This window comes from Ranitomeya imitator, chromosome 3, assembly GCF_032444005.1.
Source record: "Ranitomeya imitator isolate aRanImi1 chromosome 3, aRanImi1.pri, whole genome shotgun sequence".
NCBI classification, from domain to species: Eukaryota; Metazoa; Chordata; class Amphibia; order Anura; family Dendrobatidae; genus Ranitomeya; species Ranitomeya imitator.
In genome coordinates, this window is record NC_091284.1 from 36,101,297 (window position 1) to 36,129,174 (window position 27,878).

Genomic DNA, 27,878 nt, shown 5'->3' on the forward strand with positions numbered 1-27,878 from the left:
GACTGGGAAGAAGAACAACAATATAATACAGCAAAAGACATACAAAATTTTTGAAATGCTTAGAACAAGTAAATAGAAAAGGTGCTTCCCTTTATGGGAGGTAAGGACACTTGAACGTTACAAACAAAAAACAGGATTAAATATTTTTAAATAACATTTTGACTATAAATAACTCTCAGTACCCAGCCGGGTATTCTACCAAATGCAAACTTTGAACAATAAGTTAACTTTTCCTTTAAGGGCGTATACGCTGAACCCACTAAAGGCCTACTATAAAATGCTATATAAATAACTCAACTTTTCTTTCCATTCTAACTTCCCCAATGCAGGACCGCCTAGCTCCTTGGCTGGGCCTACAGTCATTGTGCCGACCATCTTTCTACATCTCTCAGGAGGACTCTCTCTCTAACCCCTACGGGTTCACGTTCAAGCTTTCCTGTCCTCAGTCTCTGTCAACATTATCAAACTTTTTTAAATTTTTAAACATTATTAACGTTTCAACTTTTATTAAGGCAATCATGTAAACATTCCCTTTAAGAGGGACCCAAGTCTCTAGTCCAGATTCTCTCTCTGTCTGCAAGTCCACCGAAAGCAAGACCTTCTGCATCATGTCTGGAAGCATCATCTTCGCAAAGTCTTCTCTTGCTTGTAAAACCAGTAGGGAGCACCTTTAAGAAGGTGCAAACTATATACAATACAGATCTGAATCATTCACCGTCCATGATCCGGCAGTCTTTAAAACAATGATGAACTTTGTGCAACAGTAGAAAAAGAAATAGAAAACAATAGGGATCCCGGGTAAACAAAGGGATCCCTAGGAGTTAACCCTGGACGGGTTTAAAGTAGCAGCAACAGCAGGAAACAGTTAACTATATACAATTCTCAGGTCTTCGAGGTTTATTTCTGCAAAGGTTGTGGTCTTACCTCACAGACCACTCCTCTCCGTTGAGCACGGGTGGGATCCACAGTTGCCTGCGGGGCCTGGTCAGGCCGGCGATCCGCAGCGGGGGCCTCATCATCCGGGATCCCAGCTGCGACCTGGAGGACAGCGCACCGCTGAACGCCCCTGGCCGACCAGCCGGCCCCCCTCGACCATTGGGCATAAGTTACCGCATCTCCAGGTCTTAAGTCGCGGTCCTCGACTGTCCCCCAACACGGCTCCACCTCGCTCCGATCAACGCGGACCTGCAGGGACTCTCCAATCTCCTGGATGACCCCCCTCTCCTCCTTGGGGTTGTAGAAGACCACCACTCCCCAGTGCGACGGCAAGACCTCCACTTCCTCCGTGAGGTCGACTATGATCACGGGTCGAGGCTGCTTCCTCCGGGCCGCCACTAGGCGTTGCTGATGCTCCGTCACCGTCAAGATCTTCAGATCCGACCCCTGCGGTACACAATCCCCTGGCCGGGTTCGGGGGTCCGCCGTGGGCGGAACGGGTAAAGGAGGAGACATGGGCGACAGGCGAATCTCCGTCGGGTGGCCCAATCGGGAATTCACACGAGTTTGGGCCTTCAGGCAGCGCTCCAGCTGCCGGGCCTCGGCCGCGGCCATCCCACCGATGGGCATCCATCTGCCGGGTTTTCCCTCCGGCTGCTCCGCGATGGGAAGTTTCTGCAGCGGTGATGACTTCGAAGTCGCTGCAGGGGATGCAGGTCGCTGCCTGGCCGGGTTGTCGCCATGCGGTGGCCTGGACGTCGCCATCTTTGTCTCCTCCTCTGGGTCTTCTTCCCGGGCTCTTTTCCGAGGGCGGTCCGGTCTCCATTGCCTCCACCCTCCATGGAGAATGAGGAGGCGGATCTCAGCTGCTGACGGACATGCCCTCAGAATACAGCAATGCTTAGACTGGGCGGCCATTATCCTTCGCGCTCTCCAGCTTACTCACGTCCACTTCCACGCCCTTCTTCTTCTCCTGCGCCCCTCGTGGCAGCAGTCTTGGCGGGAATCTTGTGGTAGATAGCAATACACAGTCCTTGTAATAAACCACAGTCCAACACGTTTCAATCACAGTTCCAAGGCACATATGACCCAATTCTTCAGGCTTAAGTACGATCCTGTTCGTGACGCCAAGTTGGATCGCCCCCAGACACAGGGCCACGAGTTCTCGGTACCGGGCCTCTCTGGTTCTGTGCTGAGACTGTCACGGTGGCTAGGCCCGGGCCGCGACCCTGCTAAGGGTTGTCCAATGGAAGTGGTGGTATAGTCTGTCAGGGGTTCGTGACGCCACCTGTGGTGTTCGGTCAGGGTGACCGATGCTGCTGTGGGGTCCACTGGGGTGATGGAATGGCAGCTGGATGGTATAACTTCCCACAGGTGAAGTGTGTCCCCAGGGCTTCCCAGTAAGGTGGATGGTGATGGTGTGAGGTGCAGGCAATAACGAGGACACAGGGTTGCAGTCTCTTTACCTCTTTACTGAAGACTTCAGGATCCTCAATCCAGAGCACGTTTAACAAGGCTATCAGAGACCGGCCGGTCCGATGGGCACATCCAGAGTTTCCTTCGCAGATCGAAATCGTTGCCTACCACTAGCGCCTGTGTGTTGTAGTCCTACCCTGCTGAGCATTCGGAATAGTCCTCACAACTGCTGTTGTCGTTCGTTCGTTCTCTACAGCTCTCTCTCTCTCGATCTTTGGTTCCAGATGTTACTAGTTTCTAACGTCCCCCAGGTATGTTATGGCTAGGACGCCACCCGTTTGACGGGAAGGCTCGGAGCTCTTCCGGGACCCTAGAGACGCCCCTCTCCACGCGTTGCCCCCTATGTCTTCGTAGGTGTAGTAAGGTAGACAGCCAACCTATAATTGACTGTCCGGCGGAGTTTGAAGTAAGGCCTGAAGTCAGTTACTCCTACGGTGTTCCGGCCACCGACAACGCGCCTCAGTAAGATGTTGCCTCTCTCTCTCTCGGCACGACTCTTACTGGCTCTCCTTTGTGCTTGATCTCGTTTACACTGTTCCACAATATCCTTCCCTTCGTGTCTCTCTCCTGGATCTCGCCGCAGGGTGTGCAGGCGCGGTTCCGTTACGTTCTGTTCGCTAGGCACCTGCCAGGTTCCCACGCCTGACAGGGACCCCCCTGTGTCTTCTCCCTGCAACACCCCCTGCCACGGGATGTTGCCTGGTTCCAACCCAGTCAGCTTCTCCCTAACTTCCTCCCCGACCCCTAGTTTTACCAGTGTGAGGAGTGGCCCAATAAATAAAGCCTTTTTCTCCCCCTAGTGGCCGGAGTGTGAAGTGTAATGTGGTCTGGTGATACCTGGTCAGGAAACTCCTTAGTGCCATCAGACGTACCGCCGCTCTCCTTAGCGGCAGAGTGCCATACTGCAACGACCAGGTCTCTGGGGCGCTGCATATATATATATATATATATATATATATATATATATATATATATATACAGTGTATATATGTTTGAGTGTACATATATGTGCATTTCGATTTTGTATTGATCTGGTTTTTTTGTAATAATATAAAAAACACTATTTTATTATTATTATTATTATTATTATTATTATTATTACTATGAATGACACAACACAGTCAAATTTCTCTTAATTTATTCCATTCAACATACCGTAAATCAATTGCAAAATTTGTAATTTTTATAGCATCTACAATAATAAAAAAACATAAAACATATTTACATTATGTACAAGCTATCTACAGTAAAACTATAGGAGTGCAGAGAGATGGGTCTCCGACGACGTGGGCCAGTTAAGGGCATGTTCACATGTTCAGTATTTCACATCAGTAGTTATAAGTCAAACTCAGGAGTGGAACAATCAGAGGAGAAATATAATAGAAACATATGCACCACTTCTGCATTTATCTCCCACTCCTGGTTTTGTCTTACAAATACTGATGTAAAATACTGACCAAATACCGAACGTGTGAACGTGGCCTTAAACTCTTTTTTCTTTGGCTCCATTTGCTGCCAAGATTCTCTCTCCTCCACCACTGGTGGCATCTGATCTTCCCAGAGTAATGGGGTCACCAGACATTAGTTTGGGAGGTCTTGGATTAAATACTGAAATGATAATTTGTAAGATGTTGCCACTGCCAAACAATGGTGCAATGTTTCAGCAAAGTCTCCTGCAGCCGATGTTTGCAGTCGACATCATTGACTACTAAACGCCTTTTTATTATTTTTTTTTATATATTTTATATCACTAGCTAAATTTAAAAAATAAAATATCTTGCAATTTTCACGCTGGTCACAAAACTTAGTATTAGACTCCTACTTCCTGTTTTTCACATGGATATTAGCAGCAATGAAGTGACTCAGACTCTATTTGTTTGTATAGAAGTATTATCTGAGCATGCTATATTCTATGCAAAATTAATTGTACCAGAGGATGAGGCGTTGAGCTGTCACATCACCGATTGTGAATGGTGGATCCTGTGTTATCTACTGTATATGGAGGTGTTATCATTTATTGTACAGGAGGAGGAGGAGGTGAGCTGTGACATCACCTATTGTGAATGGTGGATCCTGTGTTATCTACTGTATATGGAGGTGTTATCAGTCATTGTACAGGAGGAGGAGGTGAGCTGTGACATCACCTATTGTGAATGGTGGCTCCTGTGTTATCTACTGTATATAGAGGTGTTATCAGTAATTGTACAGGAGGAGGAGGTGAGCTGTGATATCACCTATTGTGAATGGTGGATCCTGTGTTATCTACTGTATATAGAGGTGTTATCAGTCATTGTACAGGAGGAGGAGGTGAGCTGTGATATCACCTATTGTGAATGGTGGATCCTGTGTTATCTACTGTATATAGAGGTGTTATCAGTCATTGTACAGGAGGAGGAGGTGAGCTGTGATATCACCTATTGTGAATGGTGGATCCTGTGTTATCTACTGTATATAGAGGTGATATCAGTCATTGTACAGGAGGAGGAGGTGAGCTGTGATATCACCTATTGTGAATGGTGGATCCTGTGTTATCTACTGTATATAGAGGTGTATTCATTGAAATCCTATATGTGATGACAATGAGAAAACAGATACGGTAAGTCTTCTGTAATGTACATGAAGTGAATATAGAAAGTGATATAGAAAAGTGAGAAAAAAAAACAGTATAAAAAAACAGATTTAAAACAGAAGGTCATTTTCTGCGGCCACAATCTCTTTTTATGTTCTTGCTTTTAGGGTTCTTGAAATTAGACCATTCTGCACCAACTGAGTGAAGTAGGAGGCCAAATAGATCTAGATTTAGTCAAATTATCCATTTTTCCTTCAGCCCAAGAGAGATTTTCACCTCAACCATCTCTCGCCACAGTAGATGTCCACCTCCCCAATCATCAATCACCCCATGAGAGATGTCTCTCTCTGAGACTTCAGTGCAGACTTCATGGGGTCTTAACCAATCCTAAAACAGAAGGTGAGTGACCACATGCCCATGGCTGGTACAAGGCGATATATGGCAGAATCAGAAGTTCCAAGGGGTCCATTTGATCCACCTTTAGTCTATAAGTGAAGACATTTCTACTGCTTGGTGCTCTGCTTAGTTCCAGAGTCGTCTTCCACCATGCTTCCTGGAATATCCTCGTGATTGTGATAATAGTTATAATAATCCATCTCATCATCTTCTTCCTCAGATTCGGAATCATCGTTGTAGAAATGGATGGTGGCCTGGACCGGGAAACTGGCGAGAACTTTTTTCCCCATGTGTTGTAAGTACTCCTCTGTCTTGGATTTGGGCATGTAAAGCCTTCGAAATAGAAAGAGATACAATTACCAAACAATGAACAATTTTTAGAGAGTAACTAAAGTTTTCTATATTGTTTTTATAATTTTTTTTCCATAAGACAGGAAAGTTTGCAAATCACTTTATTAAGGAATTTGTCTTCATTCCTGTAAAAGCAAATCGCCTGTAAGTGGCTTCCAATCCTTGGAGTACAGATGATGGCAGTGATGGGTCAGCTCAGCTCCTCCTCCTGGGGATCAGCTGCTGAAGGAGATCCTGTCACTGCCATCATCTGTACTCCAAAGGAGAACCTTCTGACATGCAAATGAACTGGGGTAAAGCGTGTGTATGAAAGTCCCTAACATGCAAATTTTATTTTTAAAGAGATAAAAAACAATCCCTTAGGCTGGTTTCACACTTGCGTTTCAAAACGCATGCGTTTTAAAAAAAAACGCATGGTGAAAAAACGCATGTAAACGCGTGCAAACGCTGCGTTTTTTGACGCATGCGTTTTTGCATGTGGTGAAAAAAACGCAGCGTTTTGACGCGTTTACATGCGTTTTTTCATGCGTTTGCGTTTTTTAAATGCATGCTGAGAAATGTGTGACAGCTGCCAATCATCAAAATAAAGTAAAAAACCCACTATAAACAGAAATAGTTAGGGTTAGGGGTAGGGTTAAGGGTAGGGATCATAACCCTAACCCTAAAGGGATCCTAACCCTAACGGGATTAGGGTTAGGGGTAGGGTTAGGATCCCTTTAGGGTTAGGGTTAGGATCCCTTTAAGGTTAGGGGTAGGGTTAGGGATAGGGTTAGGATCCCTTTAGGGTTAGGGGTAGGGTTAGGATCCCTTTAGGGTTAGGGTTAGGGGTAGGGTTAGGGTTAGGATCCCTTTAGGGTTAGGGGTAGGGGTAGGGTTAGGGGTAGGGTTAGGGATAGGGTTAGGATCCCTTTAGGGTTAGGGTTAGGATCCCTTTAGGGTTAGGGTTAGGATCCCTTTAGGGTTAGGGTTAGGATCCCTTTATCACCTTTATGGTGGGGGGTGGCATATTAGTGTGTTTTCTGTTTTTTTTTTAATAAAAACGCATGCGTTTTTAAAGCAAACAAACGCATGTGCTTAAAAACGCATGCGTTTCCATTGACTCCAATGTATTTTTTGACACAAAAAAACGCATGAAAACGCATGCGTTTTTATGTGTCAAAAAAAGCCTCTCAAAAATACTACAAGTTGCATTTCTGAAAAAGAACGCATGCAGCAAAAAAAATAAAATATAGGAAAAAAACGCATACTTTTTTTGTGCAAAAAACACTGCAGACAAAAATGCAAGTGTGAAACCACCCTTAATAAAGTGATTTTCTGCATTTTATAACTTTCTATGTTAAACAAAATTATAACAAAAATAAATAAAATAAAGTTCAGTTTAAGATTACAGATGATGTGAGCTAGGAAGAAGAAACTTCCTAAATCCTATAAAGGTATTTATATTTTATTTCCATATAATTATTATAATATTATCTATTTGTTGGACAACCCTATTTAACCCCTTCACCCCAAAGCCTGTTTTCACCTAAGTGACAGGGCCAATTTTTACAATTCTGACCACTGTCACTTTATGAGGTCATAACTCTGAAACGCTTCAACGGATCCCGCTGATTCTGAGATTGTTTTCTCGTGACATATTGTACTTTATGAAAGTGGTAAAACTTCTTCGATATTACTTGCATTTATTTGTGAAAAAAACAAAAATTTGTCGGAAATTATGAAAATTTAGCAATTTTCAAACTCTTAGTTTTTATGCCCTTAAATTAGAGAGTTATATCACATAATATAGTTAATAAACAACATTTCCCACATGTCTGCTTTACATCAGCACAATTTTGGAAACATAATTTTTTTTTGTTAGGACGTTATAAGGGTTAAAAGTTGACCAGCGATTTCTCATTTTTGCAACAAAATTTGCAAAACCATTTTTTTACGGACCACCTCACACTTGAAGTGACTTTGAGGGGTCTATATGACAGAAAATGCCCAAAAGTGACACCATTCTAAAAACTGCACCCCTCAAGGTACTCAAAACCACATTCAAAAAGTTTATTAACCCTTCAGGTGCTTCACAGGAATTTTTTGAATGTTTAAAAAAATTGAACATTTAACTTTTTTTTCACAAAATTTTTACTTCAGGTCCTATTTGTTTCATTTTACCAAGGGTAACAGGAGAAATTGGACCACAAAAGTCGTTGTACAATTTGTCCTGAGTACGCCGATACCTCATATGTGGGGGTAAACCACTGTTTGGGCACATGGCAGAGCTTGGAAGGGAAGGAGCGCCATTTGACTTTTCAATGCAAGATTTGCTGGAATTGAGATCGGAGCCCATGTCACGATTGGAGAGCCCCTGATGTGCCTAAACAGTGGAAACCCCCACAAGTGACACCATTTTGGAAAGTAGACCCCCTAAGGAACTAATCTAGATGTGTGGTGAGCACTTTGAACCTCCAAGTGCTTCACAGAAGTTTATAATGTAGAGCCGTAAAAAAAAAATTATATTAATTTTCACAAAAAATGATCTTTTTGCCCCAAATTTTTTATTTTCCCAAGGGTAAAAGGATAAATTGGACCCCAAAAGTTGTTGTGCAATTTGTCCTGAGTACGTCGATACTTCATATATGGGGATAAACCACTGTTTGAGCGCATGGCAGAGCTCGGAAGGGAAGGAGTGCCATTTGACTTTTCAATGCAAAATTGGCTGGAATTGAGTTCGGATGCCATGTCGCATTTGGAGAGCCCCTGACGTGCCTTAACAGTGGAAACCCCCCACAAGTGACCCCATTTTGGAAAGAAGACCCCCTAAGGAACTTATCTAGATGTGTGGTGAGCACTTTTAACCCCCAATTGTTTCACTAAAGTTTAGAATGTAGCATTGTGAAAATTAAAAAAACATTTTTTCTTTCCACAAAATGATGTTTTAGCCCGCAATTTTTTTTTCCCAAGGGTAACAGGAGAAATTGGACCACAAATGTTATTGTCCAATTTGTCCTGAGTATGCTGATACCCCACATGTGGGGGGGAACCACCGTTTGAGTGCATGGCAGAGCTCGGAAGGGAAGGAGCACTGTTTGAAATGCAGACTTAGATGGAATGGACTGCAGGTGTCATGTTGCATTTGCAGAGCCCCTGATGTACCTAAACAGTAGAAACCCCCCACAAGTGACCCCATATTGGAAACTAGACCCCCCAAGGAACTTATCTAGATGTGTTGTGAGAGCTTTGAACCAACAAGTGTTTCACTACAGTTTATAACGCAGAGCCGTGAAAATAAAAAATATTTTTTTTTCCACGAAAATGATATTTTATCCCCTATGTTTTTATTTTCCCAAGGGTAACAGGACAAATTGGACCCCAAAAGTTGTTGTCCAACTTGTCCTGAGAACGCTGATACCCCATATGTTGGGGGGAACCACTGTTTGGGCACACAGGAGAACTCGGAAGGGAAGGAGCCCTGTTTTACTTTTTCAAAGCAGAATTGGCTGGAATTGAGATCGGACGCCATGTCGCGTTTGGAGAGCCCCTGATGTGTCTAAACAGTGGAAACCCCCAATTATAACTGAAACCCTAACCCCAACCCTAACCCTAGCCCTAACCCTAGCCCTAACCCTAGCCCTAACCCTAGCCCTAGCCCTAACCCTAGCCCTAATGGGAAAATGGAAATAAATACATTTTTTTACATTTTATTATTTTTCCCTAACTAAGGGGGTGATGAAGGGGGGTTTGATTTACTTTTATAGCGAGTTTTTTAGCGGATTTTTATGATTGGCAGCCGTCACACACTAAAAGACGCTTTTTATTGCAAAAAATAGTTTTTGCATCACCACATTTTGAGAGCTATAATTTATCCATATTTTGGCCCACAGAGTCATATGAGATCTTGTTTTTGCGGGACGAGTTGACGTTTTTATTGGTAACATTTTCGGGCAGATGACATTTTTTGATCGCTTTTTATTCCGATTTTTGGGAGGCGGAATGAACAAAAACCAGCTATTCATGAATTTCTTTTGGGGGAGGCGTTTATACCGTTCCACGTGTGGTAAAATGGATAAAGCAGTTTTATTCTTTGGGTCAGTACGATTACAGCGATACCTCATTTATGTAATTTTTTTTATGTTTTGGCGCTTTTACACAATAAAAACTATTTTATATAAAAAAATAATTGTTTTTGCATCGCATTATTCTGAGAGCTATAACTTTTTTATTTTTCTGCTGATGATGCTGTATGGTGGCTTTTTTTTTGCGGGACAAGATGACATTTTCAGCGGTACCATGGTTATTTATATCCGTCGTTTTGATCGCGTGTTATTCCACTTTTTGTTCGCCTGTATGATAATAAAGCGTTGTTTTTTGCCTTGTTTTTTTTTTTTTTTTTGCGGTGTTCACTGAAGGGGTTAACTAGTGAGATAGTTTTATAGAGCGGGTCGTTACGGACGCGGCGATACCAAATATGTGTACATTTATTGTTTTTTTTTTTTTTTACATAAATAAATGGATTTATTGGGAAATGTTTTTTTTTTTTTATTTGGGGATTTTTTTTTATTTTTTTTTACACATTCTATTTTTTTTTTTTTTTACTTTCTAATATTGTCCCAGGGTGGGACATATCTGTATTAGATCAGATCGTTGATCTGACACTGTGCATAGCACACTGTCAGATCAACGATCTGACAGGCAGTTTAGCTGGCTTCCAGCGCCTGCTCTCAGCAGGCGCCGGCTAGCCAGGTCACTTCATGACCCGGAAGGAGTCCGGCGGCCATCTTGGATCCGGGGACTCCTTCCGGGTCACCGGAGCAACGCGATCTCATTGCGTTGCTCCGGTGGGAGAGCGCAGGGAGCCCCCATCCCTGCGCGATCCCCCTCTATGCCGCTGTCACTACTGACAGCGGCATCAGAGGGGTTAAATGCCCGTGATCGGCGATAGCGCTGATCGTGGGCATTGCTGCGGGGTGTCAGCTGTCATATACAGCTGACACCCGCACCCGATCACCGCGGCGCTCAGCGCGAGACCGCGGTGATCGGTGCGCCGTACTAGTACTGCTGCTGGCACTAATGCAGTGCCGGCAGCGCAGTACTAGTACGGTGCATGTCACGAAGGGGTTAAGGATGATCTAAACTTTTAGGAAATTTGGGAAGAAAATCCAGTTTGCCTAGAATGGCAATAGTGTATACAGTTTTAATATTGAGGTCAATGTATAATCAGCATGCAGTGAGCTCCTGAGCTCCCCCTAATGGTTGCTGCAGGCATTAATAATTGCTATTTTTTCAGAAAATGAACATTATGGACAGATAAAGTGATACATTATCCAGCATAGTAATGGTGTCAATTCACTTTTGGAATCTGATTGTCATGTAATCATTACATATATAGAAAGCCACACTTACCTAACGGGGTGTTGAAATCCCAGTGCTCCCTTCTTTCCATCATTGTCATTATCACTATCTGACCGGCTACCCTGACAATTGAAAACAAAGAAATTATCGAAATTTATTGTCTGAAGGAACTAAAAAAATGGCTTTAACCCTGAACTTGTCCCCACTGGACGTCACATTATCTCTGTCTGTGGACCCGTGAACAATTTACCAAACACAATTTTGATGCAGAGAAATATATTGCTACAAATCTGATTATTTCTAGCTGGTAAAGTATGAATGCAGTAAATCCTCCATTGTGGTGTAATAGTATCAGGTACCATAGATCACAGCCGGACCAGTGTGATTAGAGGCAGAGATGGTAATCCTATTGTCTGTGTGTTAAGAATCCTCCTGATCTCTTCAGCCTCAGGATGTGGCAAACACGAAAGTCTGCAAAATCCACATTTACTGGGACAAGAGAGCGGAAATTATCGGGGCAGTTATCTGGTCATTGGTGTCAGCTGATGGTACTACTGCTCCCATCAGCCAACACCTGCTGCCACTAATAACAGCGAGAGCAGGAGCAGCTGATGGCAGTATTTATCAGCCGGTGCCCGATCTGTAAATAATAATTTTAAAAAAGCGTTGTGGGTTCCCCTGTATTTTTGATAACCAGCCAGACAAAACTGACAGCTGGGGGCTGCAACCCTCAGTTGTCAGCTTCGCCAAGACTGGTTATCAAGAATAGAGAGGTACCCACGCCGTATTTTTCAATTATTTAATTAAATAATTTACAAAAATGGCATGGGGTCCCCCTCATTTTTGACAACCAGCCAAGCTAAAGCAGACAGTTGGGGCTGGTATTCTCAGGCTGGTAAGGGGCCATGGATTTTGCCACCCAGTCTCAAAATAGCAGCCCACAGCCATCCAGAACAGGCGCTTTGGTGCCTCTTCTCACTTGCTCTGTAGTGGTGGCAAGTGGGGTTCATATTTATGGGGTTGATGTCACCTTTGTATTGCCAGGTGACATCAAGCCCACGGCTAAGTAATGGAGAGGTGTCAATAAAACATGCATCCTTTACTAATCTTAAAATTGTACTGTAAATAAAGACACAGCAAGAATAAAGTCTTGTATTTGAAATAAAATAAAACACACTTTTCCATTTTTCTTTAAAAATACCAAACACAGTTATACTCACCTAACACCTAATTCCACTGAATCCCTCTACTCCTGTAATAAAACAAAGATTAAAAGATTAAAAAAAACAACACTATCCCTCACCTGTCCGTTGTTCTGTTCCAGAGTCGGGCAAAGCGCCAGAATTAGCGTATCTAATATATGCGCCTTTTCTGGGTTGCTATTTTTAGGCTGGGGGGCCAATATCCAAAGCCCCTTACCAGCCTGAGAATATCAGCCCCCAGCTGTCTGCTTTAACAAGGCTGGTTGTCACAAATGGTGGGACCCCACGCCATTTTTTAAATTATTTATGAAATAATGAAAAAAACAGAGTGGGGATCCCTCTGTTCTTGATAACCAACCTTGCTAACGCTGACATATGAGGGTTGCAGCCCCCAGCTGTGAGATTTTTGCCTGGCTGGTTATCAAAAATACAGGGGGAAACCCCACCATTTTTTTTGTATTATTTACAGCGCAGGAGCCGGCTGATGAATACTCCCATCAGCCGCTCTTGTTCTCACTGTTATTAGCTGCAGCAGGCGTCAGCTGATTGGAACAGTAGTCCCATCAGTCAACAACAGTGACCGGTGTTAAACTTTATACCTCCGATCATTTGACAGCGTGGGACCCATGGCTGTCTGAACAGCGGTGATGATTTTACCACCGATCAGAAGCAGTGTTTGCCACACTGTCATGCACATGACAACATGACAAACACCCGGTGTTCGGGGGCCGAACCAGAACATTAACACAGACTTCCTGGTGAAGTCTGTGTTCGGTATCAGTGCCCGAACAGTAGGTGTTCAGTACAGACGCCAAACTTTACTATTCGGGTTCATCTCTAGTAAGTGATGTTCTAACCCTAGATGCCCCAGGAAGTCGTGACCCGCTCGAGACAGTCCCCCCCTTCTGCTAGGGGCCACAGGACCTTCAAGGCCAGGTTTATCTGGACGTGCCAAATGAAAGGACTGTATCAACCTACCGGCATTAACCTCAGATGCTGGCACCCACATTCTCTCCTCCGGACCATACCCCTTCCGATGTACCAGATACTGTACAGAGTTGCGATCCATACAGGAATCAATGATTTTCGCTACCTGAAATTCTAAATTGGCATCAATAGTAACCAGTGGCAGCGGTAAAGGTGATGGTTCCACAGGCACGACAAATTTTTAAGTAAAGACCTGTGGAACCCATTATGGATCTTGAGAGCCAGAGTAAGCTTGAGAAGAAAAGTTACAAGGTTGAGTACGGCGACCACCTTATAAGGACCAATAAACCTAGGACCTAGTTTCCAAGAAGGGACTTTCAGTTTAATATTTTAGGTGGACAGCCATACTAAATCATTCACCCCCAGGTCCGGACCTGACAATCGTTTCAGCCATACATTTGAATTTGTCCCCCATGATCTTTAAATTATTCTGAAACCCTTCCCACACAGATGAGAGCGAAGAAGAAAATTATTCCTCCCCCGAAGACTCATCTTTACTCAAGGTACAGAATTGTGGATGGAAGCCATATGCCCCAAAAAATGGAGACTTGCCAGTGGACTCGCTATGACGATTGCTTAAATCAAACTCAGTCAGTGGTTAAAAAAGAAGACCAATCCCCCTGGTTATCTGACACAAAACATCTGAGGTATGTCTCCAAACTTTGGTTTAGATGTTCTGTCTGACCATTAGTTTGAGGATGGAACAATGAGGAAAAGATACATACCTAAAAGCCATAAAACCCTAAACGGGGATAAAACATCATACAGAATTTAGAAATGAACTGGATCTGGATGAGACTATTGAATCAAGTAAAATGTAAAAAAAAGTTTATAAAAACACGAAAAATTTTTAAAAAATATAAAAGTTCAAATCACCCTCTTTCACCCTATTCAAAATAAAACAATAAAAAAAACACACATTTTTGGTATCGCTGCACTCAGAAACACGCGATCTATCAAAATATGAAAAGAATTTATCCGATTGGTAAACGTCGTAACGAGAGGAAAAAAAAAAACTCCAGAATTATGTTTTTTTAGTTGCCACAAAATTGCAATAACAGGGTATCAAAACATCATATCTACCACCAAACGGAATCCAAAAAAAGTCAGCTCGGCACACAAAAAATATGTCTTCACCCAGTCCCAGATCCCCCCAAAAAATGGAGACACTATGGGTCTTGGAAAATGGCACCATTTTTTATACAAACTTTAGATTTTTTTTTCACCACTTAAATAAAAAATAACCTATGCATGTTTGACATCAACAAACTCGAAATGGCATCAACAAACTCGAAATGGCAGGTCAGTTTTAGCATTTAATGAATATGGTAGAAAAAAACAAAACAAAAAACTATTACGAATTTGCTCTTTTTTTGCAATTTCACCGCACTTTGATTTTTTTTCCTGTTTTCCAGTACACAATTTGATAAAACCAACAGTGTCGTTCAAAAGTACAACTCGTCTGGCAAAAAACAAGCCCTCAAAAAAGTTATGGCTCTGAGAAAACAGGCAGGAAAAAACAGAAGCGCAAAAAAATCAAAACCCCAAGGCCGTGGAGGTGGTCAACGGCAAAAAGTTTCCTATTACCTACAGTATAGTATGTTTCGGCCGATGATAACTTTTTGGAGAAGAAGGCACAAGGATGCTACTTACCAGGGGACGACTCTTGAAACAGCACAGCCCCGACCCCCACCTCAGAAGCATCAACCTCGACAATACATGCTTGAGAACCATCGGATTGGATGAGTCCTGGCGCAGTGGAAAACAACCTCTTCAAAGAAGAAAATGCCTGGCGAGCGCAGTTGGACAAACCTAGAAAAGTCCGTACCTTTCCTAGTCATGTCAGTGAGGGGTTTGACAATAGACGAGAAGTTTGAGATAAATTTCTGATAATAGTTTGTGAACCCCAAAAAGCTTTGCAATGCTTTCAGATTTTCTGGGAGGTCCCATTCCAGAACTGCTCGGATCTTATCAGGATCCATGCGGAAACCTACGGCTGACACTAGGAAACCTAAGAACTAAACCTCTTGTATGGCGAATACACTCTTCTCCAACTTGACATACTGTTTATTATCTTGTAGAACTTGCCTGACTTGTAACTGATGAGACTTGAGATCGGGCGCGTAGATCAAAATATTGTCAAGATACACTACTACAAATCTATCCACGAGGTGAAGGAAAAATTTAATTAATGAAATGTTGGAAAACGGTGGGAGCATTAGTCAAACCAAAAGGCATGACTAGACTTTCGTAATGCCCTTGTAGGGTGCTAAAAGCCGTCTTCCACTCATCCCACTCTTTAATCCTGATCAGATTATAGGCTCCCCTGAGATCCAAGTTGGAGAACCATTTTGCCTCAATAATCTGATTGAACAAATCAGGAATGAGTGAAAGGGGATATGGGTCCTGCGTAAAAAAAGGGACACAGGCCCCCATTTTTCTTCTTCACGAAGAAGAACCCTGCCGCTACAGGTGAAGATGAGGGTCTAATATGTCCCTTCGCAAGATCTCAGAGATATAGTCTTTCATGGCTTGTCTCTCGGGACCTGACAGATTGTATAATCTGGTCTTGGGCAACTTTGCACTCGGAAGCAAGCTCACAGGACAATCATACACAAGATGGGGAAGCAGTTCTTGACACCCCTTCTCAGAGAACACCCCCTCAAAATCAGAGAGAAAAAAATGTAATGTTTTTTTTTTTTTTTCCTGAGACATTAGAGAATATAGTACCTAAGCAATTATTTTTGCAAAAAACACTCCACTTAATTATCTCTCTGGCCTGCCAGTCTATGACTGGATTATGCATAGTCAACCAGGGAAGACCCAACACAATAGGAGTAGGGAGGCCTTGCAGAAGGTAACAAGAAAGGAGCTCGCTATGAAGAGTCCTTACACGAAAATTCACCTTATGAGCTATTTGTATAAAGCTTCCCCGACCCGGAGGGGCAGAGTCTATTGCAAATATGGGAATGGACTTCACCAGCTTACTACAGAAGAGACCATGGGTCTAAGCGAACCGAGCATCCATCATATTGGTTCCTGCCCCACTATCCAGTAGAACAGATATTGTCTCAGTTTCCGTACATATAACTACTTCTGCAGGTAGGATAAAATGAGATACACCAATCTCCAACTCAGCACAGCGACTCCAAAGTGCTAGGAAGTAAAACCTCAACTGGCAAGGAAGAAAAGGTCTGGCCAGATTTTATAGCTAGAGGAAAAGACCAGGTCAGGAACAGGTATGAAATGGAGCTGCAAGTTTTTAACCAGCATCGACAGAGTTAGGGTACCGTCACACTAAAACGACGCTGCAGCGATACGACAACGATGTCGATCGCTGCAGCATCGCTGTTTGGTCGCTGGAGAGCTGTCACACAGATCGCTCTCCAGCGACCAACGATTCCGAAGTCCCCTGGTAACCAGGGTAAACATCAGGTTACTAAGCGCAGGGCCACGCTTAGTAACCCGATGTTTACCCTGGTTACCAGCGTAAACGTAAAAAAAAAAAAAACACTACATACTTACATTCCTGTCGCGTCCCTCGGCGCTGTGCTTCTCTGAACTGACAGTGAGCGCCGGACAGCCGGAAAGCACAGCGGTGACGTCACCGTTGTACTTTACGGCTGGCCGGCGCTCACCAGTCAGTACGGGAAGCTGAAGGCGAGTGACATGACCAGACACCGGGAAGGTATGTATGTAGTGTTTTTTTTTTTACATTTACACTGGTAACCAGGGTAAATATCGGGTTACCAAGTGCGGCCCTGCGCTTAGTAACCCGATGTTTACCCTGGTTACCAGTGAAGACATCGCTGAATCGGCGTCACACACGCTGATTCAGCGATGTCAGCGGGAGAGCCAGCGACGAAATAAAGTTTCAAACGATCTGCTACGACGTACGATTCTCAGCGGGGTCCCTGATCGCAGTAGCATGTCAGACACAGCGAGATCGTAAGGATATCGCTGGAACGTCACGGATCGTGCCGTCCTAGCGATCAAAGTGCCACTGTGTGACGGTACCCTTATTAATCTCCTAAGCACTAAAGGAAACAAAATCAATTTAATATGAAACACAAACACACGCTAAATGGAAGATGTGCGATTCACAAAATGTAGTGATATACTAACCCCAGATCTCCCAGGAGGACGTGGCCCACTCATGACAGGAGGACTAAGAGGAATGCATTACATTCTATGGAAAACCATGGGGAGTGCATTATATTCTATGGAGGACCGTGGGGACAGCATTATATTCTATGGAGGACAATGGAGAGGGCATAATATTCTATGGAGGATGTCATCGCCATGCAATGTGGGACTGTCAAGCGCTTGTCATGAGAGAGAGGAGCCAGAAGATTGCAACGTCTGATTTCTCTTACTCCTGCACTGATTAGAAGCACTTCACCTTCATATTACACGGCGTACATTTATTTTAGCAGTGCAGGGGTTAATCTGCTCAGTTGAGAACTCCTGGAAGCTTTCCTGTGTTAAGGCTCTCAGCTGTTCACTGTTAGCCACTCCCAGCTCCTATATAATCTGGGCCCTGGCTAGCACTCATTGTCAGAGTAGCTTATGCTGCATGGCTGGAGGCTGTTGTTGGTTATTATAGAAGAAGGTGTTTGATGGATTTATCTGTGACTGTTGCTAGGATTTGAGTGTGTAATAGTTCCCTTTCTTCTCCTACATTGATTTAACCCCATCCTCCACTCACCAGTGCATTGCTCTGTTGTTTGTGTGAGTATATTTGTATGTTTGGTGTTTTTGTTACCCATGTTCATATTATCTTAGTCTGGTTGGTGTATTACGGTACACCACTATTCCCCTCTTCCCTGGGTGGGGGAAGGGTACAGACTAAGAGCAGATTGAGGCGCTAAGGCAAGGTACATTGCCACTGCTTCTTCACCATCAGAAGTAATCCGGGGAGCAGGGCGAGCTAGGGCGCCCCTAGCGTTAGGGACAGGAAAGGAGCCCCTGGTCCTGGGACACCCAAAAACAGAGTCATGACATGGACCTTCTGAGACGTTGTGCCCTATTGAAGACCATAGGGAGTGCATTATAAACTATGAAGGATCATGGGGAGTGTGTTGTATTATATAGATGACCATAGGGACAGCATTATATTCTATGGAGGACTATAGGGAATGCATTATATTATATGGAGAACCATGGGGAGAGCATTATATTATATGGAGAACCATGGGGAGAGCATTATATTATATGGAAGACCATGGGGACAGCATTATATTATATGGAGGACCACGGGGAGTGCATTATACTATATGGAGAACTATGGGGAGTGTATTTAACTATATGGAGAATTATAGGGAGTGCAGAATACTATATATAGGACTATGAGGAGTGTATTATACTATATGGAGGACTATATGGGGCCCATTATACTATATAAAAGGCTATGTGGTGGTTATTATAATATTTGGAGGGCTATGTGGAGGCCATTATACTGTATGCACGCAATTATACCATGTGGGGTCCATCATATTGTGTGGAGGGCTGTATGTGGGCTATTATATTGTATGGAGGGATAGTGTAGGCCATTATACAGTGTGGAGAGGTGTGGGGCCATTATACTGTATGTAGGCCCATTATACTTAATGGAGAGCTGTCTGAGAGTCACAGTTGGGGGGATCATACTGTGTTGGGGTCACCATACTTTGCCTTGGTAGTTGAGGTGGGGTACTGTAGGGTCATTATACTGTGCATGTGGAGACTAATGTGAAGTAATTCACCTGGGGAATACACTACTGCGTTTGGGGGCACTTTTGCTGGCATTTTACTTTAATAGATGTAATGAAAGAGAAATCTAGGACCTCAGCAGTAGTAAAATTACTTTGTAGAGGCTGCAAAGTTGTGAGATATGCTCTTCTGTGACCCGGACAAATATATATATAAATTTTTTAGGGGGGTACCAATTAGAACTTCTGGTAAGGAACGCCATGATTTCTATGTACGCCCCTGTCCATGGATGTGACGGTCTGAGGAGCATATTCCTTAACTCATGTAGAAAGACATAAATCCATGCTATACGTTCATTTCTGCTCTGAATGTCACACGTCATGATAAGTTTGTATCCCAGACTCTTCTATCTCTCTGGGATGTGAAGTTACCTTTCATTACCAGCAAATTCATGTCCATGATGCTGTGATGAGGGATACAAAAATGTTTGGACTCTAAAATAAATCAGTAAATTCTGAAGTTTATGAAGATATTTATGATCTAGATAACTAGAAAAAGATAGATAATAGATAGATAGATAGATAGATAGATAGATAGATAGATAGATGGACAGATAAAAAGATAGAACTGAACTTTCCTCCCACCTCTCATCCAACTTGCTCTTTGACAATCTGCAATCTGGTTTCTGCCCCCATCACTCAACTGAGACAGCCCTGACCAAAATTACTAAAGATCTACTTACAGCCTAAGCTAACAGACAATACTCTGTACTCCTCCTTCTAGACCTGTCCTCTGCTTTCGACACAGTTGACCACTGCCTCCTACTACAGATCCTCTCCTCCTTTGGCATCAAAGACCTCGCCCTATCCTGTATCTCCTCATACCTTTCCAACCGCACATTCTCCCACTCCCACACTACCTCCTCATCCCGCCCTCTCTCTGTTGGAGTCCTGTAAGTCTCTGTTCTAGGACCCTTACTCTTCTCAATCCATACACTTGCTCTGGGACAACTCATAAAGTCCCATGGATTCCAGTACATCTCTATACCGATGACACTCAGATCTACCTCTCTGGCCCAGACGTCACCTCTCTGCTGTCCAGAATCCCGGAGTGTCTATCAGCCATATCCTCCTTCTTCTCCTCTCGCTTCCTCAAACTCAATGTGGACAAATCTGAACTCATCATCTTTCCTCCATCTCATAGATCTCTCTTACCTGACCTATCTATCGCAATTAACGACATCACTCTTTCGCCCGTACCGGAAGTCCGCTGCCTTGGAGTAACCCTTGACTCTGCCCTGTCCTTCAAACCACACATCCAAGCTTTTTCCACCTCCTGTCGCCTCCAGCTCAAAAATATCTCCAGAATCCATCCTTTCCTCAACCGTCAATCTCATAAAATGCTTGTGCATGCCCTCATCATCTCCCACCTTGACTATTGCAACATCCTTTTCTGCGGCCTCCTTGCTAAAACCCTTGCACCTCTCCAGTCCATCCTTAACTCTGCTGCCCGACTAATTCATCTCTCTCCTCGGTACTCCTCCACTTCCCCCTCTGCAAATCTCTTCACTGGCTCCCATTCCCTCAGCGTATCCAGTTCAAATTACTAATACTGACCTACAAAGCCATCCACAACCTGTCTCCTCCATATATCTCTAAACTAATCTCCCGATATCTTCCCTCACGTAATCTCCGGTCCTTCCAAGACCTCCTTCTCTCCTCCACACTTATTCGCTCCTCACCCAACCGCTTCCAAGACTTCTCCCGAATATCCCCCATCCTCTGGAATTCTTTGCCCCAATATGTCCGAATATCAACCACATTCAGATCCTTCAGACGGAACCTGAAAACCCACCTCTTCAGGAAAGCCTACAGTCTGCACTGACCTCTTCAGTGGTGAAAGCCTCTTCACCACTACCGGAGCTACCGCCTCACCAACACCGGAGCTCCTGCAACCCTCAACCTACTGTCTCCTTCCTCACCATCCTGTAGAATGTAAGCCCGCAAGGGCAGGGTCCTCGCCCCTCTGTATCAGTCTGTAATTGTTAGTTTGCTTACCGTAAGTGATATCTGTAACTTGTATGTAACCCCTTCTCATGTACAGCACCATGGAATCAATGGTGCTATATAAATAAATAATAATAATAATAGATAGATAGATAGATAGATAGATAGATAGATAATAGATAAATAGATTATAGATAATAGATAAATAGATATATAATAGATTGATAATAAATAAATAAGAATGATAGATAATAGCTATAACATAGATAGAGAGATAGACGGATAGATAGATGGATATATAGATAGATAGATAGATAGACAGATAGATTAATAGATAGATAGATAATAGATAGATAATAGATAAATGATAGATAGATAAATCATATAAGTATGGAGCTATGAATTAATTCAGAATTGAACCAGAAGGGAACTGAAGGTAATTAGATAGTCACAGTATCAATGTTTCTATTTGTTTTCACTCTGACCTCTATAATCCTTCAATTTCTACTAACCTACCTAATCCTTACATCTAGTAAGGAACTGTTCATCTCTCCCTCCATCCTCCCCATCCATCTCACCTCTTCCTCAGAACTGTTCCTCAACATACAATCCTCTGTCTCAAAGCAGACAGCCCCCTCATGCCCTCTCCTGCTCCCACCTGCTAACACTTTCTCTGCTCTTCCTCACTGCTGGTGATATTGCTCCAAATCCTGGTCCTCCTCAGCACATCTCCACAGTCATTTCTACCTCCCATCCACGCTCTATCACAGATTTCTGTAACCTCTCTAACCTTATACCCATTCACCCGACCCCCGCTTCCCCACTCCCTCTATCAGGAGCTCTATGGAACGCTTGCTCTGTCTGCGACAAACTTTCCTACATCCATGACTAGTTCATTACTAACAAACTTTCCTTGCTCACTATCACTGGCTCACCCCCTCTGACACAGCCTCTCCAGCTGCACTTTAGTATGGTGGATTCCACTTTTCCCACACCCCCGCCCCAGCAGCAAGCATGGTGGGGGAGTTGGTTTTCTCCTGTCAGATAACTGTCCCTTCACCCAAGTCGCACTGACACCCTCTGGTACCCTCCCATCCTTTGAGGGCCAGCCACCACCTTCTTCAACCACTTCACCACCTGGCCAGTTAATTTTCTCTCCACTGACATCCCCACTATCATCTTGGGTGACTTCAACATCCCCTTGACACTTCCCTCTCAGCTGTCACTAACCTTCTATTTCTCACTTCCTCCTTTGGCCTCACTCAATGGTCTTCTGCAGCCACTCACGAAGATGGTCACACACTGGGCCTCATTTTCACCCGCCTCTATTCCCTATCTAACCTCTCTAACTCACCTCTCCCTCTTTCTGAGCACAACCTACTGATATTCTCTTCCCTCTACTCTCCCGGTCCACAATCCCCACTCCACAAACTTGCACACCCTCGCAGAAATCTTAAAAACCTCGATTTACACTCACTGTCTGAATCCCTTCTCCCTCTTACAGACATAAGTTCCTTACACAAAGCGGATGTCGCTGCCGCTTTATATAATCCCACAATAGCTGCAGGTCTCAAATTGGTCACCCCTCTCACACATACAAAAGCTCGCAAAATCAACAGACATCCCTCGCACATCAGCCTGACCAAAGAACTAAGGCGAGCTTCCAGAGCTGCTGAGCGGAGATGGAAAAGATCCCATATATCTTATATATATATATCTTATATCCTCCCTGTCTCACAACCCTAAACAGTTATTCAACACTTTCAATTCTCCCCTTTGTCCCCCAGCACCTCCTCCGTCCCCACTCATCTCAGCTGAAGACTTTGTCTCATTCTTCAATCAGAATATAGATAACATCAGAGAAAGCTTTGGCCTACAACCCCTCTTCCTAACTGCTCAGCCCACCTCTTCAAAACCAACTTCTCCACCATTACAGAAGATCAACTTTCCGCTCTACTCTCAAGACTGCATTTCACCAACTGTGTTCTTGACCCGATCCATCCCACTTCATCCTAAACCTCACCACAGTTTTCATCCCAACACTAACCCATCTCTTCAACCTATCACTAACAACTGGTGTTTTCCTGTCATGCTTCAAACATGCCTCAATCACACCCATCCTGAAAAAGCCCTCTGTTGACTCATCCTCTGTATCTAGCTATTGCCCCATATCACTTCACCTCTATGCCTCAAAACTACTGGACCAACACATCCATTTCAAACTGTCCTCCCACCTCTCTTCCCATACAAAGCCATCCACAACCTGTCTCCTCCATACATCTGTGACCTCGTCTCCCGATACTTACCTGCATGCAACCTCCGATCCTTACAAGATCTCCTTCTCTACTCCGCTCTTATCTCCTCTTCCCACAATCACATCCAAGACTTCTCCGGCGCATCCCCCATACTCTGGAACCCTCTACCCAACATATCAGACTCTCACCTACTGTGGAAACATTCAAATGGAACCTGAAGACCTAGCTTTTCTGACAAGCCTACAACCTGCAGTAATCACCGATCCACCAAACCGCTGCATGACCAGTTCTACCCTCACCTACTGTATCCTCATCCCATCCCTTGTAGATTGTGAGTCCTCGCGGGCAGGGTCCTGTCTCCTGTACCAGTTGTAAAATGCAAGTGACTAGCACACTCCAAAAGTGTTGTGATGCAAAGTGGGGGTTTTATTTACATACAGTATTCACAAACATTTCGGTCGTTACTGGACCTTCATCAGTGTGCTAATATACTAGTATGCTTAGAGAAGCCCCGAGTAGCAAAGTTAGATTGCATCAATAAGAAGCCTGAAGACATATAGGTCGCGGGGGTAGGCACAAGCCGCAGAGATACAATGGTGTGTCACAAGTGACACTAACTGCTGGATGGAGCAGGAGCCACGCGGAATGTACTGCCAGTATGGGCTGCAAAATAGTGCGCATGAGGTAGAAACAAGCTACTGAGATAGGGTAGTGTGTCACGGACTGACACTATCTGCTGCATGAAGCAGGAGGCTCGTGGTATGTACCCCCAGTATGGGCTGCAAAATAGTGCTCAAGGGGTAGGCACAAACTGCTGAATGAAGCAGGGGCCACACGGTATACACCGCCAGTCTGGGCTGCAAGAATAGTGCGCACTATCCGCCTCATCAGCAACAGGAAGCACGCGGTGCAGGGAGGGTGGTGAAACACATACGGATGACAGCTGTTTCGTGCTGCAAGCACTTCAACAGATCCAGTGTTTCACCACCCTCCCTGCACCGCATGATTTCATGTGAATAAATCACTTTTTGCTCAACACCGGTGAGTGCGCTGTTACTTTCCTTGTTCTGGATACTCTAGAACCACAAAATTTGTTGTGCAATTTCTCCTGAGTACGTTGATACCCCATATGTCGGGGTAAACCACTGTTTGGGTGCACGGCAGGGCTTGGAAGAGAAGGAGCGCCGTTTGACTTTTTCAATGCAGAATTTGCTGGAATTGAGATCGGACGCCATGTCGCGTTTGGAGAGCCCCTGATGTGCCTAAACAGTGGAAACTCCCCACAAGTGACACCATTTTGGAAAATAGACCCCTTAAGGAACTTATCTAGATGTGTGGTGAGCACTTTGAACCCCCAAGTACTTCACAGAAGTTTATAACGTAGAGCCGTGAAAATAAAGAAATCAAATTTTTTACGCAAAAAAGATCTTTTTGCCCCAAAAATTTTTATTTTCACAAGGGTAACAGATGAAATTAGACCATGAAAGTTGTTGTGTAATTTCTCCTGAGTACGCCGATACCCCATATGTGGGGGTAAACCACTGTTTGGGCGCACGGCAGAGCTTGGAAGAGAAGGAGCGCCGTTTGACTTTTTCAATGCAGAATTGGCTGGAATTGAGATTGGATGCCATGTCGCGTTTGGAGAGCCCCTGATGTGCCTAAACAGTGGAAACCCCCCACAAGTGACACCATTTTGGAAACTAGACCCTTTAAGAAACTTATCTAGATGTGTGGTGAGCACTTTAATCCCCCAGGTGCTTCACAGAAGTTTATAACGTAGAGCCGTGAAAATAAAAATCCTTTATTTTCCACAAAAATGATTTTTTAGCTCACAATATTTTATTTTCTCAAGGGTAACAGGAGAAATTGGACCCCAAAATTTGTTGCCCAGTTTGTCCTGAGTACGCCAATACCCCATATGTGGGGAGGGAACCACTGTTTTGGCGCACATTGGGGCTTGGAAGGGAAGTAGTGACGTTTTAAAATGCAGACTTTGATGGAATGGTCTGCGGCTTCATGTTGCATTTGCAGAGCCCCTGATGTACCTAAACAGTAGAAACCCCCACAAGTGACCCCATTTTGGAAACTAGACCCCCCAAAGAGCTTATCTATATGTGTGGTGAGCACTATGAACCCCCAACTGCTTCACAAAAGTATATAATGTAGAGTCATGAAAATAAAAAAACATATTTTTTCCACAAAAATTATCTTTTCACCCCCAGATTTTTACTTTCACAAGGGTATCAGGAGTAATTGGACCCCTAAATTTATTGTGCAATTTATCCTGAGTACGCTGATACCTTATATGTGGGGGGGGGACCACTGTTTGGTCGCATGGCAGAGCTCGGAAGGGAAGGAGCGCCGTTTTGGAATGCAGACTTTGATATAATGGTCTGCGGGTGTCACATTGCATTTGCAGAGCCCCTGATGTACCTAAACAGTAGAAACCCCCCACAAGTGACCCCATTTTGGAAACTAGACCCCCCAAGGAACTTATCTAGATGTGTGGTGAGCACTTTGAATGCCCAAGTGCTTCACAGAAGTTTATAATGCAGAGTCGTGAAAATATATATATTTTTTTCCACAAAAATTATTTTTTAGCCCCCAATTTTTTATTTTCCCAAGGGTAACAGGAGAAATTGGACCCTAAAATTTGTTATCCAATTTGTTCTGAGTATGCTGATACCCCATATGTGGGGGGGGGACCACTGTTTGGGCACACATCAGGGCTCGGAAGGGAAGTAGTGACGTTTAAAATGCAGACTTTGATGGATTGGTCTGCGGGTGTCATGTTGCATTTTTAGAGCCCCTGATGTACCTAAACAGTAGAAACCCCCCACAAGTGACCCTATTTTGGAAACTAGACCCCCCAAGAACTTATGTAGATATGTGGTGAGAATTTTGAACGCCCAAGTGCTTCACAGAATTTTGACGCAGAGCCATGAAAATAAAAAATAATTTTTTTCCCCCACAAAAATTATTTTTTATCCCCCAATTTTTTTTATTTTTGCAAGGGTAACAGGAGAAACTTGTTGTCCAATCAGTCCTGAGTACGCTGATACCCCATATGTGGAGGTAAACCACTGTTTGGGCGCACGGCAGAGCTCAGAAGGGAGGGAGCACCAATTGACTTTTTGAACGCAAAATTGGCTGTCGCGTTTGGACACCCCCTGATGTGCCTAAACAGTGGAAACCCCCCCAATTCTAACTCCAACCATAACCCCAACACAACCCTAACACTAATCCCAACCCAATCCATAACCCTAATCAAAACCCTAACCCCAAAACACCCCTAACCCTATGGCATAACCCTAATCACAACCCTAACGCCAAAGCACCGCTAACCTAATCCCAACCCTAACCCTAATCAAATCCCTAAGCCCAACACACCCATAATCATAATCTCAACCCTAACCTCAAACCTAACCCTAACCCCAACCCTAATCCCAAATGTAACCCTAATCCCAAACGTAACCCTAATGCCAACCTTAACCCTAATACCAACCCTAACCCTAATCCAAACCCTAATCCCAACCCTAACTTTAGCCCCAACCCTAAGTTTAGGCCCAACCCTAACCCTAACTTTAGCCCCAACCCTAGCCCTACCCCTAGCTCTAACCCTAGCCCTAACCCTACCCCTAGCTCTTACCCTAACCGTAGCCCTAGTCCTAACCCTAATTGGAAAATAGAAATACATACATTTTTTTATTTTATCATTTTTTCCTAACTAAGGGGGTGATAAAGGAGGGTTGGTAAAAACTGACCCCGATCATGTTCTTTGGGGTCTCAGCTACCCCCGGCAGCCGAGACCCCAAAGATCCGCCGGGGGCCGGCCGGCCGGCGGGAGCACTGTGCATGCACCCGCCATTTTTTCCCAGGAAAAAGTTGGCGCGACCATTGGGAGCCACGAGGAGCATCGGGGGAGAAGGGTGAGTATCGGGGGGCTATTGGGGACCGCATTTCTCTGTCCTCTGATGTGCAATCACATCGGAGGACAGAGAAATTAAATGAAAATCACTTTTTTTTTGTTTTTTTTGCGGCCGCTGGTAAACTGTTAATTACCGGTGGTCGCGACCTGGGGGTCGATAAAAGTCCCCCGAATCATGTTCTCTGGGGTCTCGGCTACCCTCGGCAACTGAGACCACAGGGAAAATCCGACTATGGGGAGCGCTATTCACTTTTTCCACAGCGCCGTTAATTACCGGCGCTGTGGTTTAAGTACCCTTAACTGCCGCCGTTAAAAGGCGTATCGGCGGTAGTAAGGGGTAAAGATTATTGTACTTGTTTTTTATTATGTATACCCCTCCTCACATGAAAAGTGCCATGGAATAAATGGCGCTATAACAATAATAATAGATGATAGACAGATAGATAGATAGATAGATAGATAGATAGATAGATGATAGATAGATAGATAGATAGATAGATAGATAGATAATAGATAGATAATAGATAGATAGATATATGCTAGATAGATAATAGATAGATAGATAGATAGATAGATAGATAGATAGATAGATAGATAGATGATAGATAGATAGATAGATAGATGATAGATAGATAGATAATATTTAGATAATGTATAGATAGATATATAATAGATGATTGATAGATAATAGATAGATAGTAGATAGGTTATAAATAGATAATAGATAGATGATAGATAATAGAT

General features: G+C 43.8%; 1 protein-coding gene across 2 annotated transcripts in view; it reads right to left on the minus strand.

Annotated features, from left to right (window-relative positions):
* Positions 1-3,606: 3,606 nt before the first annotated feature.
* The window catches only part of RIPPLY3 (ripply transcriptional repressor 3), a 59,225-nt gene continuing 34,953 nt past the window's right edge, over positions 3,607-27,878 (minus strand). For both annotated transcript variants that reach the window (XM_069760031.1, XM_069760029.1), the window contains exons 3-4: positions 11,117-11,187; positions 3,607-5,710 (exon numbers count right to left, since the gene is read on the minus strand). In XM_069760031.1, coding sequence (XP_069616132.1) covers positions 5,485-5,710; positions 11,117-11,187 — 297 coding nt within the window. In that variant the 3' untranslated portion in view covers positions 3,607-5,484. The remainder of the gene's footprint in view (positions 5,711-11,116; positions 11,188-27,878) is intronic.